The 16,680-nt window shown below is 43.2% G+C and overlaps 1 protein-coding gene across 12 annotated transcripts in view; it reads left to right on the top strand.

Annotated features, from left to right (window-relative positions):
* Positions 1-1,019: 1,019 nt before the first annotated feature.
* The window catches only part of MTMR1 (myotubularin related protein 1), a 52,770-nt gene continuing 37,109 nt past the window's right edge, over positions 1,020-16,680 (top strand). For 4 of the 12 annotated variants that reach the window (XM_008169048.4, XM_008169046.4, XM_042851114.2 and 1 more), the window contains exons 1-3: positions 1,137-1,358; positions 7,885-7,990; positions 14,471-14,494. In XM_008169048.4, the coding sequence (XP_008167270.1) occupies positions 1,231-1,358; positions 7,885-7,990; positions 14,471-14,494 (258 nt within the window). In that variant the 5' untranslated portion in view covers positions 1,137-1,230. The other 8 variants (XM_008169049.4, XM_008169047.4, XM_042851113.2 and 5 more) reach the window with 5 other exon arrangements.

Here is a 16,680-nt window from a genome sequence, read left to right as displayed (position 1 = left end):
CAGTCATCCAACAGTAACACACTCTTCAAACTTCCCCTAGCTAAAACTCACTGAAATTTTGGGCATAGGCTATATTTGACATTAAAAAAAAAAATTAAACCTGTTGAATCACTTTAATTAGTAGGTTAGTACCATAACTAAACAACCCTTTTATTAAAGTGAGATAAATGAGCTCTTCCAAGCTGTATTTCCTCTTTAATGTAATCTCTACATTAATGAAGGAAATGCTAAACCACTTCCAGTTGTGTATGCCTGTCACTGGCCTAAGGGAAGTGCCCCTTTTGTTGCTGGATCTGCTCATTTTGTTCTACCACCTGCTCAGTGGAAGAGGGGCTTGGAGTGCCTTATGTGGGTGAAGGAGGGATAGCAACAGTACCTGGAGCTTCCCTCCTCCACTAGGTGTAGTGTTCTCTGTAACCCTTTTCCCCCCTCTTTACTGCTGATGTGCTCGTCTACTCTGCATGCTAACCCTGGGCACTAACGCAGATTGGAGCTTAACCCCCCTTCCTTCTACACACAAATCAGCGTGATTTCCATCAGGATGCCAGGACCCTGGAAGGAGGTGTGGGTCAGCACCCCAGTGCCGCTGTGACTAGCCCTCTCCTTTTGCATGTGTGACTGCAGAGCTGACTCCTAAGGGCTGCATAGGGCAGCAGGGAGGCATTAAAACTAGGGTGACCAAACAGCCAAGTATGAAAAATGGGGATAGGGTGTGGGGGGGAAATAGGCGGCTAGATAAGAAAAAGCCCCCCCCCCCCCCAAAATCGGGACATCTGTGAGCCCCAGCTCCCTCGGCGTTACAAGGCAAAGGGCGAGGGGGCTTAGTGTACAGAGGGAAGCTCTGGGAGCTGGGGCCTTGGAGGGCAGGGTCCGAGGGCGGGTGACGGCGGGGTCCCTTGACAGCCCCCCCTGCCCTGGGGTGGCGGGAGCTCTGCCCCGGCCCCTCGCTATGACAGACACAGGAACGTCTCCCGCGCGGTGTGAGGGGGCGAGCGGCGGGGCCAGCTCCCGGCCGGGGCAGAGGGAGGGGGCCGCACCACCAGGGCCTGCCCTGCCCCGCTCCGCTCCCAGCTCAGGGGCCCTGCCTGGCCGCCCGCTCCCCGCCCTCTCGGCGCCGCGGAGGCCTGTGGGTAAGCGCCGCCGCCAGGTGACAGTTCCTGCCGCCGCCTGGGCCGGGCCGGGCTGGCTGAGTGAGGCCCGGCGGGAAACCGGCCAATCCCGGCCGGAAAGATGGAGCGGGCGCTGGGGCCGGCTCTGGAGGGCGGCGGGGTAGCCCGCAGATCCGTGCGGCCGGCAGGGCTGGGGGGCGCCGCCCCCGCTGCGGGCTCCCGGCAGCCCAGCGCGGAGACCTTGGACAGGTGAGCAGCCCCCTGCCCGCGGGGCCCTGACAGGCGTCGCTCTCCGCCCCGCTCTCCCTGGCTGGCGCTGCGGGGCACGTCCCCCCCAGCCCGGCCCAGCCGCCGGGGCTCGCCCCGCTTAGCGGGCTCCGTGTCCCCCGGGCACTAGTGGGGGAGCCGGGGGCAGGGGTGAGGGCAAGCCCCACCCGTCCGCGGGGCCGCGATCTGCCCCGGGGTGGGGACCCGCCGGCGGCGGCACTAACGCGGGGGACGGCGTAGGCCAGCGCCCCATTCACTAGCCGGGCCCCCCGCCTTCGTCAGGAGCCCCCTGCTCCGTGTCTCCGGCCATGGCCGCTCGTCCCAGGCTGATGCCAGCTCCTGGTGTCAGCTTGTTCACCTTCGTGGGCTGAACATCGCTGGGAGGAACATCCAGGGCCGCCCTCTCTTGCTGTATGGATAGCCAAGGGGGGGGGGGGGGGTATAGCTGAAAGAAAATTCACTTCCCTGTGAGTTATTGCAAAAAGGGTGAGACTGTTGTTTTACACCAGCGGTGCCCTCGTAGCTTAAGATGCAGCTCAGCACAGCAGGATACTGACATAAATCTGGAGATGGGCATTGTCACCTCACAAACAAATGGAAAACAATCCAGTTTGAGTGATGTACTTGATATCTTAAAAATAGGGGGAAATTTTACCTAACTTACCTTAGAGAAGTGGTATCTGAGAGAGCTTTTCAAAGCTGCTAATACATAGGTATGTTACATCAACAAAAACAAATCTAATCGGCACAAACTGATGGGTAATATTATGGGGGAAACGGGAGCAGCTGGAATCAAGCAAAAAGTACACCAAAACAGTAATAGCATTGGTCTTCATATTCGCTTTAGACTATGGTGTCGGGTAGTCTCTCCCTTTTTTTTCTCCTTCAACCCTGACACACACTTAATAGGCTTGGAATTATAGGAAAGAATGATTTCTGATTAATATACTGTAGTGGATGTCCCTTGAGATCAAACTACTTTGTGAAGAGCATGATGTTGAGAGTGAAAAACTAGCAATATTTATTTATATACAGGAAGTGAGGAGCCACTTTCAGTCTTGTTTACAGACACTTACACATTTCTGCCCAATACCCTTTTGTACCTTTCCAGCTTGTACCTTTCCAAAAGAGAAAAGAGAACTTTCTTGCAAGTTCAGTAACAAATCCTTTAGCTGTTAGAATTATCAGATCATGTGAGGAGAGTATCTTTTCTGTGGTTAAGATGGAAATTTGGAATTTAGATAATTCAAGAGTTGGTTATTTTAAAAATATTTTACCTATGGTGTTCAAAATAATTGTGTTTAGAAATGGGAAGAGAATAGTATTCCTTTGGTACCAGCTAGGCTGGGGAAAAAGCACGCTATGCATATGTGAGGAACAGTACCATGGTACCAATAGTGAACCTTGCAGCTCCTGGCACTGAGGAAAGACTTTTGTGTGCAGCTGCTGCAACATCAAAGCAAGCCTAGCCTGTGCATGTAGTGGGTCTCCTCCCTCCTGTGATATTGACATTCATCATTGCTGTGATTCATAAGAATGGCCATACCGGGTCAGACCAATGGTCTGTCTAGCCCAGTATCCTGTCCTCCAGTAGTGGCCAATGCCAGGTGCTTGAGAGGGAATGAACATAACAGGTAATCATCAAGTGATCCATCCCTGGCCGCCCATTCCCAGCTTTTGGCAAATAGACTAGGGACACTTCAGAGCATGGTTTTGCATCCCTGCCCATCCTGGCTAATAGCCATTGATGGATCTTATCTGATTCTTTTTTCAACCCTGTTATAGTTTTGGCCTTCACAACATCCTCTGGCAAAGAGTTCTATAGGTTGACTGTGCGAAGAAATACTTCCTTTTGTTTTTTTTTAAAGGTGCTGTCTATTAATTTCATTTGGTGACCCCTAGTTCTTGTGTTATGAGAAGGAGTAAATAATACTTCCTTATTTACTTTTTCCACACCAGTCATGATTTTATAGACCTCTATCATATCCCCCCTTAGTCGTCTCTTTTCCAAGCTGAAAATTCCCAGTCTTATTAATCTCTCCTCAGATGGAAGCTGTTCTATACCCATAATAATTTTTGTTGCTCTTTTCTGTACCTTTTCCAATTCCAATAGATCTTTACAGGCCCTGATCTTGATGAATACTGAGTATCTGCAACCCGTTGACATTTACAGGAATTTTTTTTAATATAGCACCTATTGCATGGTATCTAAGTGCTCTACAAAATTAAGCCTCGATTCTGTAATGGGTGCTGTGCTGGCAAACTTTATTGCAGGATCAGGGTCTTAGGGAGTACAAAAACTCAGAACAGCAGCAAAAAATCCCTTACTCCATTTTTCTGAGGCAGAAGAATGTGTGTAGGAGTTTCTTAAGAGTATTGCTTTTGGGGAAGTCGCTGACACATTACTTATTACCATAGCTACTGCACACCACAGACCATGCATGACAACGATAACGATGTCCCCACTCGCCTTCTCTTCTGTACACACCCCTTTGATGAACTACCATCTCCTAAAATCATTAGTTGCAGATATTGGTTGTAGTGGGGAGTTGTGCTGGGCGTAGATCAGTGGTCTCCAACCTTTTTACGCACAAGATCACTTTTTTAATTTAAGGGTGAACCAGGATCTGCCCCGCCCCTTACTCAAGGCCCCGCCCCACTCACTCTTCTCCACCCTCACTCACTTTCACTGGGCGGGGGTTGGGGTGTGGGCTCTGGGCTGGGGCCGAGGGGTTTGGAGTGTGGGAGGGGGCTCTGGGCTGAGCCTGGGGCAGGGGGTTGGGGTGCAAGCTCTGGAAGGGAGTTTGGGTGCAGGAGGGGGCTCTGGGCTGGGGCAAAATGTTGGGGTGCAGGAGAGGGGCTGACTCCAGGAGGGGGCTGGGGCAGAGGGTTCAGGATGCAGGAAGGGGTACGGGGCGCTGGCTCCTGGAGCGGGCTGGGGTGCAGGAGTAGTGCGGGCTCCCGCTGGGCGGCACTTACCTGGGGTGGCTCCCAGGCAGTGGTGCAGCGAGGTTAAGGCAGGCTCCCTGCCTGTCCTAGCCCTGCACCGCTCCTGGAAGTGACCAGCATGCCCCTGCGGCCCCTGGAGGGGGGGTGCACATGGCTCCGCACGTTGCCCCTCCCTGCAGGCACCATCCTTTCAGCTCCCATTGGCTACAGTTCCCTGTTCCCAGCCAATAGGAGCTGTGGGGGTGGTGCTTGCAGGCAGGAGCAGCGCGCAGAGACCCTCTGCCGCTCCTCCCCCTGGGGCTACAGGGGCATGTTGGTCACTTCCGGGAGCAGCACGGGGCCAGGGCAGACAGGGAGCCTGTCTTAGCCCCTCTGTGCTGCCGGACTTTTAGCATCCAGAGATCACGATTGACTGTCAGAGGCTCATTAAATTTAGTAACGGGGATGATGGAAGGTTGGGATTCTCTGAGGGATCGGGAAGGGCAGGGTTATGGTTGTGGTTTGTGTTCCACAGTAGCTGTAATGATAGGGTGTGTCCCCCTGTTGGTGAAGGAGAAGATGGTATGTGCTCTTAGGTGGCATAACTTTTCACTTCCTTGGTTTTGTGGATTTGAGTCAGGTATGTGGTGAAGTGGTTAACATTAATTACTTCACATTTTTGTAGATTAATTTCCTTTTTTTTTATGATTAAGTGTGGGTTTGTTTCTGTGCAGAGTTGGAGAGGGGGACCTGGGCAGTGGGTATATATGCACCTGCTGATAAAGAAGATGAGATACACCAGCAGCTGGTGCATGTGAATCATTATGTTCTAAAAACTGTATGTAAAAGCCTTCTCTGTTGTGAACAGAAGCTGCACATAAACCCTAATGCCAGCCGTTGCATATAAAAGTCTTTTGTCATATGTGTCAGGAGCTGCACATAGTTTATGCATTGGCAGCTGCTTGTGCACAATAATCACCTACAATCCATTTTAACACAATCCTCCCACACTTCTCACACAATCTACTCAGAAGACACCTTTCTACCAAATTTTGTGAAGATACGCATGACATCCTGGGTCCATTAAAATCAGTAGTAGTTTTGCCAGGTTTTTCCCCAGAATGTTTAGATAGCAACTGATTGATAAATAGACTGCTAAAAAAATCCAGTAAGAGTCAAATTTCAGACGCTTCCTGTAAAAACAAAAGAAACAAAAAGAGATACCACCCAAATTATATAGTTTTTAGGCCCTTTGAGTTTTCTGACTCTGAAATTTCACACCAAAAAGCCACCCACTTTTAGGAGAAAAAATGGGTTTATGCCCCATTTTAAGAGCACAACTCTAACTATGATTTTCCTAACAGAGCGCCTTTGTAATGTTACATGAACCACTGTGGAAATGAAACCACTGAGTTTTAATTTTCACGAATATGTGTTTTCCACTTCTATTTTTCCTTTTCAGATGTGTCAACCATTAAGCTATATGTGGTATAGTTGCATACAGTTTAAGCTGACCACCTTAGCCTACTCTAGAAAAGTTGCACTAAGTATATCAGTGCTGGTTAGGGGTGTGTGGATTTTTGTTTTTTTAAGCAATACAGTTATACCAGTATAAAGATGCTTTATACTGGTGTAGCTTTTTCACTTCCTGAATTGAATAATTTATACTGGTGTAAGCACTTTTATGCTGGCATAACTGCATCCATAGATACTAATTTTTTCTTTTGCTGCTTCAACTGGACTTGTATATTTAAAGTGGCAAAACTTTCTGGTGTGGCAATCCCTAATCAAAACCCAAATTATTTTCATAATTAACAAAATGGGGAAATACAAACAGAAGTGTGTGCTTAGAGAAATGCTTAGAAACGTGGGAGTCAGGGCAAAAGTAAAAGATGCCTGAAAACCAGAGACTATCATGAAGAGAAACACACCAGAAATTTCATGGAATAAGGAGAGGGCCAGTAAGTGAGATCAAAGAGACGGATGAGCAAAAGAGAGAGAAATACTATCATTAACTGGACTTGTAGCTAAAAATTCATACACTTTCTCTGTTCCCCAAAATGTGGGTAGAGTTCTCTGCAAAAGACGCAAATGAAACTAAAATCCAGTTCAAGACTAACTATGGTAAAAGAGACTTCTCTGAAGGAGGAATGTAATTGATTTTTAATAATGAAACCACAGATTATGAAGTGGTGCTGTCTAAAGTTTATGCAGCAAGGGAGAGAACTAATAAAATCCATGACTTAAAAATTACTTGATGGTCTTCCACTTCAGATATGTAGCTACTGCAGTGCTCACCACACTTATCTTCAGCCAGCACCTCTTGAAACTCATATGCTGTTTCTCACTATGACACAATGCAATTAGTGTGTGAAAGGCCTCTTAAATTGTATCTTGTGCTCTTGATGAACAATCTGTCACGCCCACTCAACTCCCAGTTTTACCTGTTCGTGACGTGTACATTTGTGATTTATTAGTCATTCACTTTTAACATTCTGGGAGTATCCCAGAATTCAAAATTAGCTTATATGTTTGTTCATTATATACTATTTTTAAAATGTATTGTACTTTCTGTTTCTGACTTCAATTAAAAAAACACTATGTATACAGAAGAACCTCACCTCACTAAAATGCATTAAATTGTTGAAGCACAGTCTGAGATTATACTGCTGTGCTTGGAGCAGGGACAATAGGGAAATGGGGAGCATCCTATTACTCCCCCATCCTCTCATCTGGCACTCTGAAATATACTGAAATAGACCTAGGGCACTTAAAATTTGCTGGTGGCAAATTACAGTGGTTCTGCCCGTCTCAATATTTATTAGTCTCTGAACTTTACCAGTCTGCACTGCCCTTGTCCCATTCACACATTGCATTAGTCCAGATTAGTGAAATTCTGCTGTAGACTTGCCTGATGCAGTATCTTGAGTGGCAGGGGCGGGGGGTGTTGTCTTGTGTGCTTGCTAAACTACAAAGTTCAGTAATGTGAAATGAGTCTCCCTGTCGTTAGCAAATGCAAAAAAGGAGATACAGCTAGGTAGAAAATTCCCTTGAAGAAGAGTTATATATTTTTTCTTATTGTTTTAGAGGTGTTCCCTTAGAGAATATTTCATTTCCTTTTACATGGCAGTGTTAGAATAGCTTCTATCTCTTAGGCTTTATTTGAATAATAGTGTCACATATATGAAATTCTTGAAAGCACTTAGGTCCTGGAAGCACTTGCTCAAAATAAATTATTTTTGATGGCCTTAAACAGAAATATATGAATAGTTTTAACAATATCTGATAAGGGAATCAAGAGCTTCATGTCCCCAGGGCCCTGAACATTTTTGTAGATTAACAGTTGCACGTCTGAATCAAAATTAATGGCAAATTCCAACAAAATTGAATTCTTCTCAGTAATCTGATGGGCAAAAAGGTGGTATGTACTCTGTTCTTTAAGAGTATAATGTCATTAGTGTTTGTGTAATTGTTTGTTGGTTGTGTTCATGTGGGGTGTAATTAAATGTTCTCATCACTTCCTCAGTGTAAAGTAGTAATCATGGCTAAACACTCTGAAATATTTATTTTGTTCTTGTAGCCCTACAGGATCCCATGTTGAATGGTGTAAACAGCTCATAGCTGCTACCATTTCTAGTCAGATTTCAGGTTCTGTGCCATCAGACATTGTATCAAGAGATTACAGGGTAAGTGACATTTATGATTTGAGGAATACAAAAATAATTGTTCAGTCTGTTGAAATGGCTGGGCAGGAAACTTGCTACTTTGATTTATCCACATGGCAAACACCTGAGTGGATCCTTGACCATTTGAGAGTCAAATGTCAGTTAATAGCGAATCGAGAGGTGCATAGGTTTTCTTTGTATTTTATCTCTCATTTAGAGGAAAGTGACTCAGTTCTACAGAACAAAAGGTAGATAGAGAAAAGAAAGGAAACTTCGAAGGTGGCATTTTACATTGATGGTGTGATTTTTTTTTTCTTTCCTTTGATTTTTATCTAGAAATTTTCTGGAAGTTTGATTATTTTTTTTAATTATAGGAATGAAACATTTGTTTCTTGGTTTGGAATCTTGTCTATGCACCATGCACTCACGAGAAAAAATTCAGCTATGTGGATTTCACAAAAATTAAATATAATTTGCCTTGGTGAATATTAAATGAGCATATCTTCTCCAACGTGAAAAGAACATTTACCTATTTTTACTTTTCTTCCTTTGTTTTGGTGTGACAGTTTCACTATCTATGGTAAAACGTCCCTTATAAATCAGAACAGACTTTCTCTTGTTTGTTTTCTCATCCAACAACATAGATGTCATTGAGACAATGAGTGTGCAATGTCTTAGCTCTGATTAGAATCTTGGGGTTTTTCCCACCCTCCCCTTTCATGCTCTCTTCTGTTTCCCTACATAGACTCATAGGACTGGAAGAGACCTTGAGAAGTTATCTAGTCCAGTCCCCTGCACTCAAGGCAGGACTAAGTATTATCAAGAGTAGTGCGTATTAAATCTCTCTTGCACTGCAAATTGACACAATTGTTACCTCTGTTTCCAGTCCCCGTAAAAGTCCAAAAGGTGTTGTTAAGCTCAGGTCTTCCATGTGCTTTTAATTCTTCCCTGGAATTAAAACAAAATCATGGGTCTGGATGCATAGTGTCCAAATAAAGATTTTTATCTTGTTTGCTTTAAACTGTAGTTAAATAATCTATCAATGCTTTCTGGATTTAAAAGGCCTTGAATGCTCTCTACAAACAGCATATTTCCTTAACTTCTGTGACTGCGGGTCAAATTCAGCGTGAGCTTGAAGATGAAGCCACTAACTGTATTTGATCTTAGTCTATTTAAAACTTCACCTCACAGAGTTTGTCACTGTATTGGCACAGTCAGCAACTTGTACTCAGAAAAAGCTTAGCTCTTCTGTAGTCTGGCAGCTGAATTGCAAATGCTCGCTCTGGGTCAAGGCTGATGTCTTTGATAAAGTATTGTGGGAAACCTTGCATTACAGCTGTCTATGTTGTATTTGCCCTGTAGATCAAGGACTTCATTTTAGCAGAATAAGTCTACAAGTTTAAGGAGTCTGGTGGCACCTTAAAGACTAACAGATTTATTTGGGCATAAGCTTTCGTGGGTAAAAACCTCACTTCTTCAGATGCATAGAGTGAAAGTTACAGATGCAGGCATTATATACTGACACATGGAGAGAAGGGAGTTACTTCGCAAGTGGAGAACCAGTGTTGACAGGGCCAATTCAATCAGAGTGAATGTAGTCCACTCCCAATCATAGATGAGGAGGTGTCAATTCCAGGAGAGGAAAAGCTGCTTCTGTTATGAGCCAGCCACTCCCAGTCCCTATTCAAGCCCAGATTAATGGTGTTAAATTTGCAAATGAATTTTAGTTCTGCTGTTTCTCTTTGAAGTCTGTTTCTGAAGTTTTTTTGTTCAATGATAGTGACTTTTAAATCTGTAATAGAATGACCAGGGAGATTGAAGTGTTCACTTACTGGCTTTTGTATGTTACCATTCCTGATGTCCGATTTGTGTCCATTTATTCTTTTGCGGAGGGACTGTCCGGTTTGGCCAATGTACATGGCAGAGGGGCATTGCTGGCACATGATGGCATATATAACATTAGTAGATGTGCAGGTGAATGAGCCCTTGATGGTGTGGCTGATGTGGTTGGGTCCTCTGATGGTGTCGCCAGAGTAGATATGGGGACAGAGTAGGCAACGAGGTTTGCTACAGGGATTGGTTCCTGGGTTGGTGTTTCTGTGGTGTGGTGTGTAGTTGCTGGTGAGTATTTGCTTCAGGTTGGGGGGTTGTCTGTAAGCGAGGACTGGCCTGCCTCCCAAGGTCTGTGAGAGTGAGGGATCCCTCTATGCATCTGAAGAAGTGAGGTTTTTACCCAGGAAAGCTTATGCCCAAATAAATCTGTTAGTCTTTAAGGTGTCACCAGACTCCTTGTTGTTTTTGTAGATACAGACTAACATGGCTACCCCCTGATACTCTACGAGTTTAGTGTTCAATTCACCATTTGAGTTATTATGCATTCCTCCAGAGGAGAACCAGTTTTTTAATTTAAATAGTCTGATTCTCTATTCCAGACTGATCTTCCACATTACTTAAGAGAGAGAAATATTTTGAGGCCTAATGAGCAGCATTTAACTCTAGCTCATTCTCTGTCTCTTAGAAATAAAAAAAAGTTAAACCTTTCTATGCTCAAAATCCTAGTTGTTTATAAATTGTATTTAACATTTCATGTCTATGAAATGATAGAATGAGCTAAACTCCCACATTTGCAAATCGCATTGCAGAGTTTCTAATAATACAATTTTATTTACCTACCCTGAATAATAATGCATATTTGTTGTTTTTTTAAAAGCTAAGAAGCTTTTATATGGTGTTTTCAAAGTGCTGCTTTGGAAAGGGGCCTCCTTTGCATTATAACCTCTCCTTCAGATGATTAATTCTACTGTCCTATTGCCTCCTGATTGCCGTGGAATATGCAAGGTTTTACATATTTCCAGAAAATCAATTGGCTACTGCATACACAATATGTTTTAAATGTCACCATTTTTTTTAAAGTGAATGAACTTAATGTATGTGTAAGTGAGAAACCTGGTATAGCAGCAACTAAAATCAAGAACAACATGGGCAGATGCTGTGCAAACTTCTCCACACAGTTGTCAAAGCATCTAAAGCTTTAATTGCAATCTTCTTATTCTGGTCTTGGGTAAATCATGCCAAATAGCACTAATTTTTGTATGGCTTTCTTTGAGGATGAGGCCACCAGGCTTGCTTTCTCCTATGATCCAAGTAAAGTATCCAGAGATACCTAGCACTTTTCGTCACAATTTTGATATGCATCTACATTAGCATTTCTCATTTTGAAAATGGACACAGTACCTTATAACTAATGCAAAGTTAATTAAGTTTAGGCAATAGAATATATATTTACTATTGTGCATCTATCCAATACATTTAACTTATCATATTACACAGTAGGTTGTAATGGTTGTGAAGTAATCATTCAAGTTGATCAGCTAGAATGTCCATGTAAAACTGGCCAACATATTAAATGAAAAAGTTGTTATAGATGTGTAAATGGCAGACAAAAGAGAATCCATATGATTATACTATAATGGAGCCTATAAAGCTTTCCATCTGTAGATCTCACAGTGCTTTCTGAAGGTGGGTGAGCCTCATTATCCTCCTCTTACAGATGAAGAAGCTGAGGTGTAGAATGGCTAAATGACCCTCACAAGGTCACCCAGTCAGCAAAGGAAAGCTAGTTTCTTGACTTGCGGACCGGTACCCTCTCCACTGGACCACGCTGCATTCATTGCCTTTTAAAATCTTGATTAGCATTTAAAGAAAATAACACATCAAAGAAACAGTATAGATAGCCGACTTCTAAATTTGTGTTCAGAGTTGTTTGCTTGCGCAAATTGGGTAGTTAGTCTGTTTTCCCAATTTGTGAGCAGATTTTTGATTAGACAAATTTAAAGGTAGTTTTTGAAAATGTGCCCTAAGTTTTTTGGTTTAAATTGCTCGAATAAAAATTGAGTCTTAAAGCAGGAATATAGTCCTGAATTGCAATGCACTATGGACAGAACTTCTGTCTTCAAGGCTGAATAAAACTGTGAGCAAGAGGGAGCAAATATACTCCTTTCTGAATTTCATTCAGCCTTGCTAATTGAAGTTCAGAAGAAGCTTTGAGACGGATACTTGCTCTTCATGATGAGTTAAACATAAACAGTTTGGGGCCATCGTCGATGTGGATTGCTCAGACTACAACTTGCCTTCATTCCAAAAGCAAGTGATTGCTAGACCTAGTTGATCATGAGGTGATGTTGAGTCATCTGTGGGAATGAATGCGATAGCTTATACTATTTATGCTCAGGCCTTATGGGTTAGGGTTACCATATTTAAAAAATAAAAAAAGAGGACACTCCACGGGGCCCTGGCCCCACCTCTTTCCTACCCCTGGGCCCGCCCTAACTCCGCCCCTTCCCCAAAGTCCCCACCCTAACTCCGCCCCCTCCCCATGAGCGCCCCGCATTCCCCCTCCTCACTCCCAGCCACGCGAAAAGGGCTGCCCGAGCGCTACCAGCTTCATGGTTTGCCGGGCAGCCCCCAGACCCTGCGCCCCCGGCCGACGCTTCCCCAGCGCAGCTGGAGCCCGGGAGGGGAAGCGCCCAGCCAGGGGCGCAGGGTCTGGAGGCTGCCTGGCAAACCGTGAAGCCGGTAGCGCTCGGGCTTCGGTCAGCCCTCATGGTGCCGGACCCTGCGCCCCCGGCCGGGCACTTCCCCTCCTGGGCTCTGGCGGCTGCTGTGCTCCCTGAACTCCTGGGCTCTGTAAGCGCCGAGCTGCCCGAGCACTACCGGCTTCAGGCAGCCCCCATGCCTCTGGACCCTGCGCCCCTGGAGCCCAGGAGGCGAAGTGCCCAGCCGGCGGCTTAGGGTCCGGAAGCATGGGGGCTGCCCGAAGCCGGTAGTGCTCGGGCAGCTCGGCTTTAAACAGAGCAGAAGAGTCAAGGTAGGGAGCACAGCAGCCGCGGGAGGGGAAGTGCCCAGCCGGTGGTATTTTTCCCGGACATGTTCGGCTTTTTGGCAGTTCCCCCCGGACGGGGGTTTGATTACCAAAAAGCCGGACCTGTCCGGGAAAAACCGGACGTATGGTAACCCTATTATGGGTAGAGTCTAGTGCCTTATAATTCTCACTCTTCCTGAGGGCTCTTGCATCAAGGGTCTCAATACGAAGGCTCTCTTCTGTCATTCCTTCTGCTCAACATGTGTGTGAGATCAGTAGGGACAACAGTTCCCCCTTTTGATTGAATCTAGATCTTTTAGTCTGCTTGCTTTCCCAGTGTCTGGCCTACTTAGCCGTGGGCGAAAACTAACTAGCTGGCTTAAGTTCAGCCCCAAAAAATCAGAGTCAGAGTTGTTGGGAAAGCATCTCTAGGAATAAGTGTAATGGGGTGTGTGTGTGTGGGGGTGTTGTTATTGTCTTCTTCCCTGGGGGGCTGTTCTACCCTTGGTCTCATCAATATGCACACTCAGGAGTCTCTTTGCTCATCGCTGCTGCTGAATTCATAGGTAACAGGATGCTGCAAAATGCATTCTGCCCTAGCTAAAACTTCTGAGTCACTCTGATGCAGACCTCACCACAGTTATCTGTGACTTGGTCACTCTGGTCTGGGCTGTTTTAAAGTGCTGTACCCTTGGAAACTACTCAGAAGTTTCAGCTAGGGTGGAATGTGTCTGCCTACCTCTTTAGTTAGACAGGCAGATTTGAATACATAACATCAGTTTTCTTGGCTTTCAGATAGCTCCCCATCAGCTTGTGCACTTCAGATTGAATGATTATCTATCTTTTGTTTCTTAAAATGTCTGTTGCTATGTCCCTGAATCCATATACACAAAAGCAACACACACAGTTGTTAAAAAATTCTGAGTATCATGGCTCCCTCTCCTCTGTGTTCCATGGTGGGAGTTTCACTCCACCGCAAAGCTTTTGCAAAAATACAAAGGTACCGAAGGGAACATATTGTGCTTCAAAGGGGAACGTGGAATTTGAAGCATGTTGAGCTTGCATTTTCTTGTTAGACTTGTACTCATGTGCCATACACAAGCAGCATACTTGGTTTTGGGGGCAATCTAACTCTCTAAATTCATAGTGTCTTATGTAAATTAAAACTTAGTGATAATGAGGTGGTATCAGTGGAAAGCACTTAAATAATAATGGCTGCCTAGAAAGTTTTGGAAGTAAGTTAGGGAAAAGTTAGAATTACACATGCTCTGGTGTTTGACTCATCAGTGTAGGGCCATAGTTTGTCATAACTATTATTGTGGGCTTACTATATGCTCTCCAAAAGGATTGCTAAACTCTTCAATTTTTTACTAGTATGTTGTCACTGAATAAAAAGATTCTTAGGACCTTAGAGACTAAAATGAAGTGGCCAGATTTTTAAAAGTGCTCAGCACACTCTGTTGAATGTGGTGGGAGCAGCTGTGTATTGTGCAGTTCTGAAAATCTTGCTACTAATTTAAGTACCATAGTGGGAGCTGAGCTCCTCTGAAAATCTGATCTGCTACCTGATGTCATCTCTGTCACAAAGCAACATTTGAGTGCACATTTTGTTGGATAACATTCTGTATTTTAACTAACAGGTATACAAGAGGCCTGATATACGGGTAAGAATACATTTGGCTATTGGCAAAACGGCCTCCTACCTGTTTGTCTTTCGTGCTGTGTTGAGAGCTTAGTGTGCCTAGTGTTCTTTTTTACGTCATTAATGTTTTTTATGAACCAATCAGACCATTTTGCTATGCAGCTCAACAGCTTGTTTGCCATAGAAATGCTTTATATACATTGCAATCTTTTCATGAGCAGTAAAAGCCAATTTGTGAGAGAGCCGTATATTTAAGTTATGTTATAAATGTGCAGTACAAACTTCAGTTTTATTACATTAATTCCAACAAAATGGATGCTCACGACTGATCCTTACATGGTTTGGACTACAGAGCACTGTATTAGTGAGTTTAATGTGTTATCTATGCTAAAGAATTTCAATAGTAGTTTATGGGAAAACGGTAAGTCTTTGTTTATTCCATTTAAATAACATTTCAATTCATGCTTGCATTTGTACATGTTTTACCTTAATTGCTACAGCCCTTGAGCAAAAGAGAAAGTTTGGATTGAAGTTAGACACTAATGCAATGACCTACATCTTTTTGATGATAATTTTAGACTCTAGGTCTTATCCAATGTTCATTAATGATATAAAATTTCATAGCTTTCTCTTCCCTCTCACTTTGGAACATTAATCAATTGAGAAAAGAGAGGGTTAATGGTCTGATTTTATTCTCTAAATATTTTAACCCTGTCATTCAAACAAAGGTTTGCATTTATTAAAGGGAATCAGTTAAGCCTGATCCCCTGGTTTGAGACTAATCAATTATTTTCACATCTGAAAGCTACTTGGATTTGTATAATAATTGTAATACACAAAGGTCAATATTTTCAAGGGCAAATCTAGCAGTAATTGAAATGAAATAATGCAAGAAAATATATTAAAATAATAAAACTTGATTGTTTTCTTTGGTTTTTCACCTTTATCAGTAAATGTTCAAGGGTGAGAAACCATCTTCAGTGCCTGTGCGTACTTTCTGTCATCCGTAATCTGTCGGTTTAGAACTCAATTGCCTTTCTTCCAGTTTTTCCTTTTCCTGGGATTCCAGCATCCACCTTTCTTTGGACTTTAAATATAGAAACAGTCTTCAGCTATTTCTGTGGCCTAAGCTTTAACTAACTACTATATTCACTAAGGTCTAAATGTTGGGAATCCTGTGTTATTTGAAAGTGGTGGCTGTTGCACTGTACATTTTTTAGAAGCATGTAAAATCAACGGAACCTATGTTTTCTACAAATGTAACCCCTTCTGTTAATTTGTTTTCTTTTGGGGTTTCATAGAAGTGATTAAAATTAGATTTATCAAAGCAGATATAAACTGTCTTTCTTTCAGACTTAGGATAAGAAGTGTTATCTGTTAAATGAGAAGTTTTTCCATTCGTGAATTGGGACTGATCTGGAATGTTATCCAGCTCTGTGAAAGATGATGGTGGTTTCATTCCAGTTAATTTTGGAAGCCGATTGAAGAATAATTTTGACTGAAAGTAGTAAAGAACAAAACAAAAAACCTTCATATGACCCAATGACCTTTTGTGTTCTTGCCTGTAACACACAGGGATTTTTTTATGATTATTAAAATGATTTAATTTATATAATAAGAGAGATCCCAATATGATACAACAAGTGTAAGTACATAAAGATGTGAACCTTTTGGCTATTAGGTGTAATTTGGGTACATTTTTAACAGATGTTTTTGACAGTAACATTGGAGTTGCTGAAAAAATGTATCAAACCATAAAAACGGACATTTAAAATGTGATCTACACAATATAGCAATCCTTTAAATTATTTGAATACTAATGGATATGGAAAATATTAAATTTTTTTCTTCAATGAAAAATGCATGAATTTTCCCTTTATGCTACCACAACAAGCAATACTCAATTTCTTCTATTTTTAAGCATGTGGCGTACATAATTTATATTCTGCATTTTCTCTGCTATACGGTTGATTGTTTTAAAAAGACAGTACATACTTTGCGTTCTTTGATACCTGCACTGAGTCTTTTTGTGAGACTGCAAATAAATATTCCATTTCATATTGTGCCATAGCTGGGCCTAATAGCTGTGAATAGTTTAAGCAAAGAGTGGAAGGTGTTGAATAAATAGGTTGATGTTCAGGTATCTACTGTCTCTTTAAAAAGTATGATTCTGTCCTTTCACCTGTTGTCTGCATGTTTTTTTCCTAT

The sequence above is a fragment of the Chrysemys picta genome, chromosome 9, assembly GCF_011386835.1.
Source record: "Chrysemys picta bellii isolate R12L10 chromosome 9, ASM1138683v2, whole genome shotgun sequence".
Classification (NCBI taxonomy): domain Eukaryota; kingdom Metazoa; phylum Chordata; order Testudines; family Emydidae; genus Chrysemys; species Chrysemys picta.
Note: the sequence above shows the minus strand (reverse complement) of the source record. Positions and strands in the feature narration are given on the sequence as shown.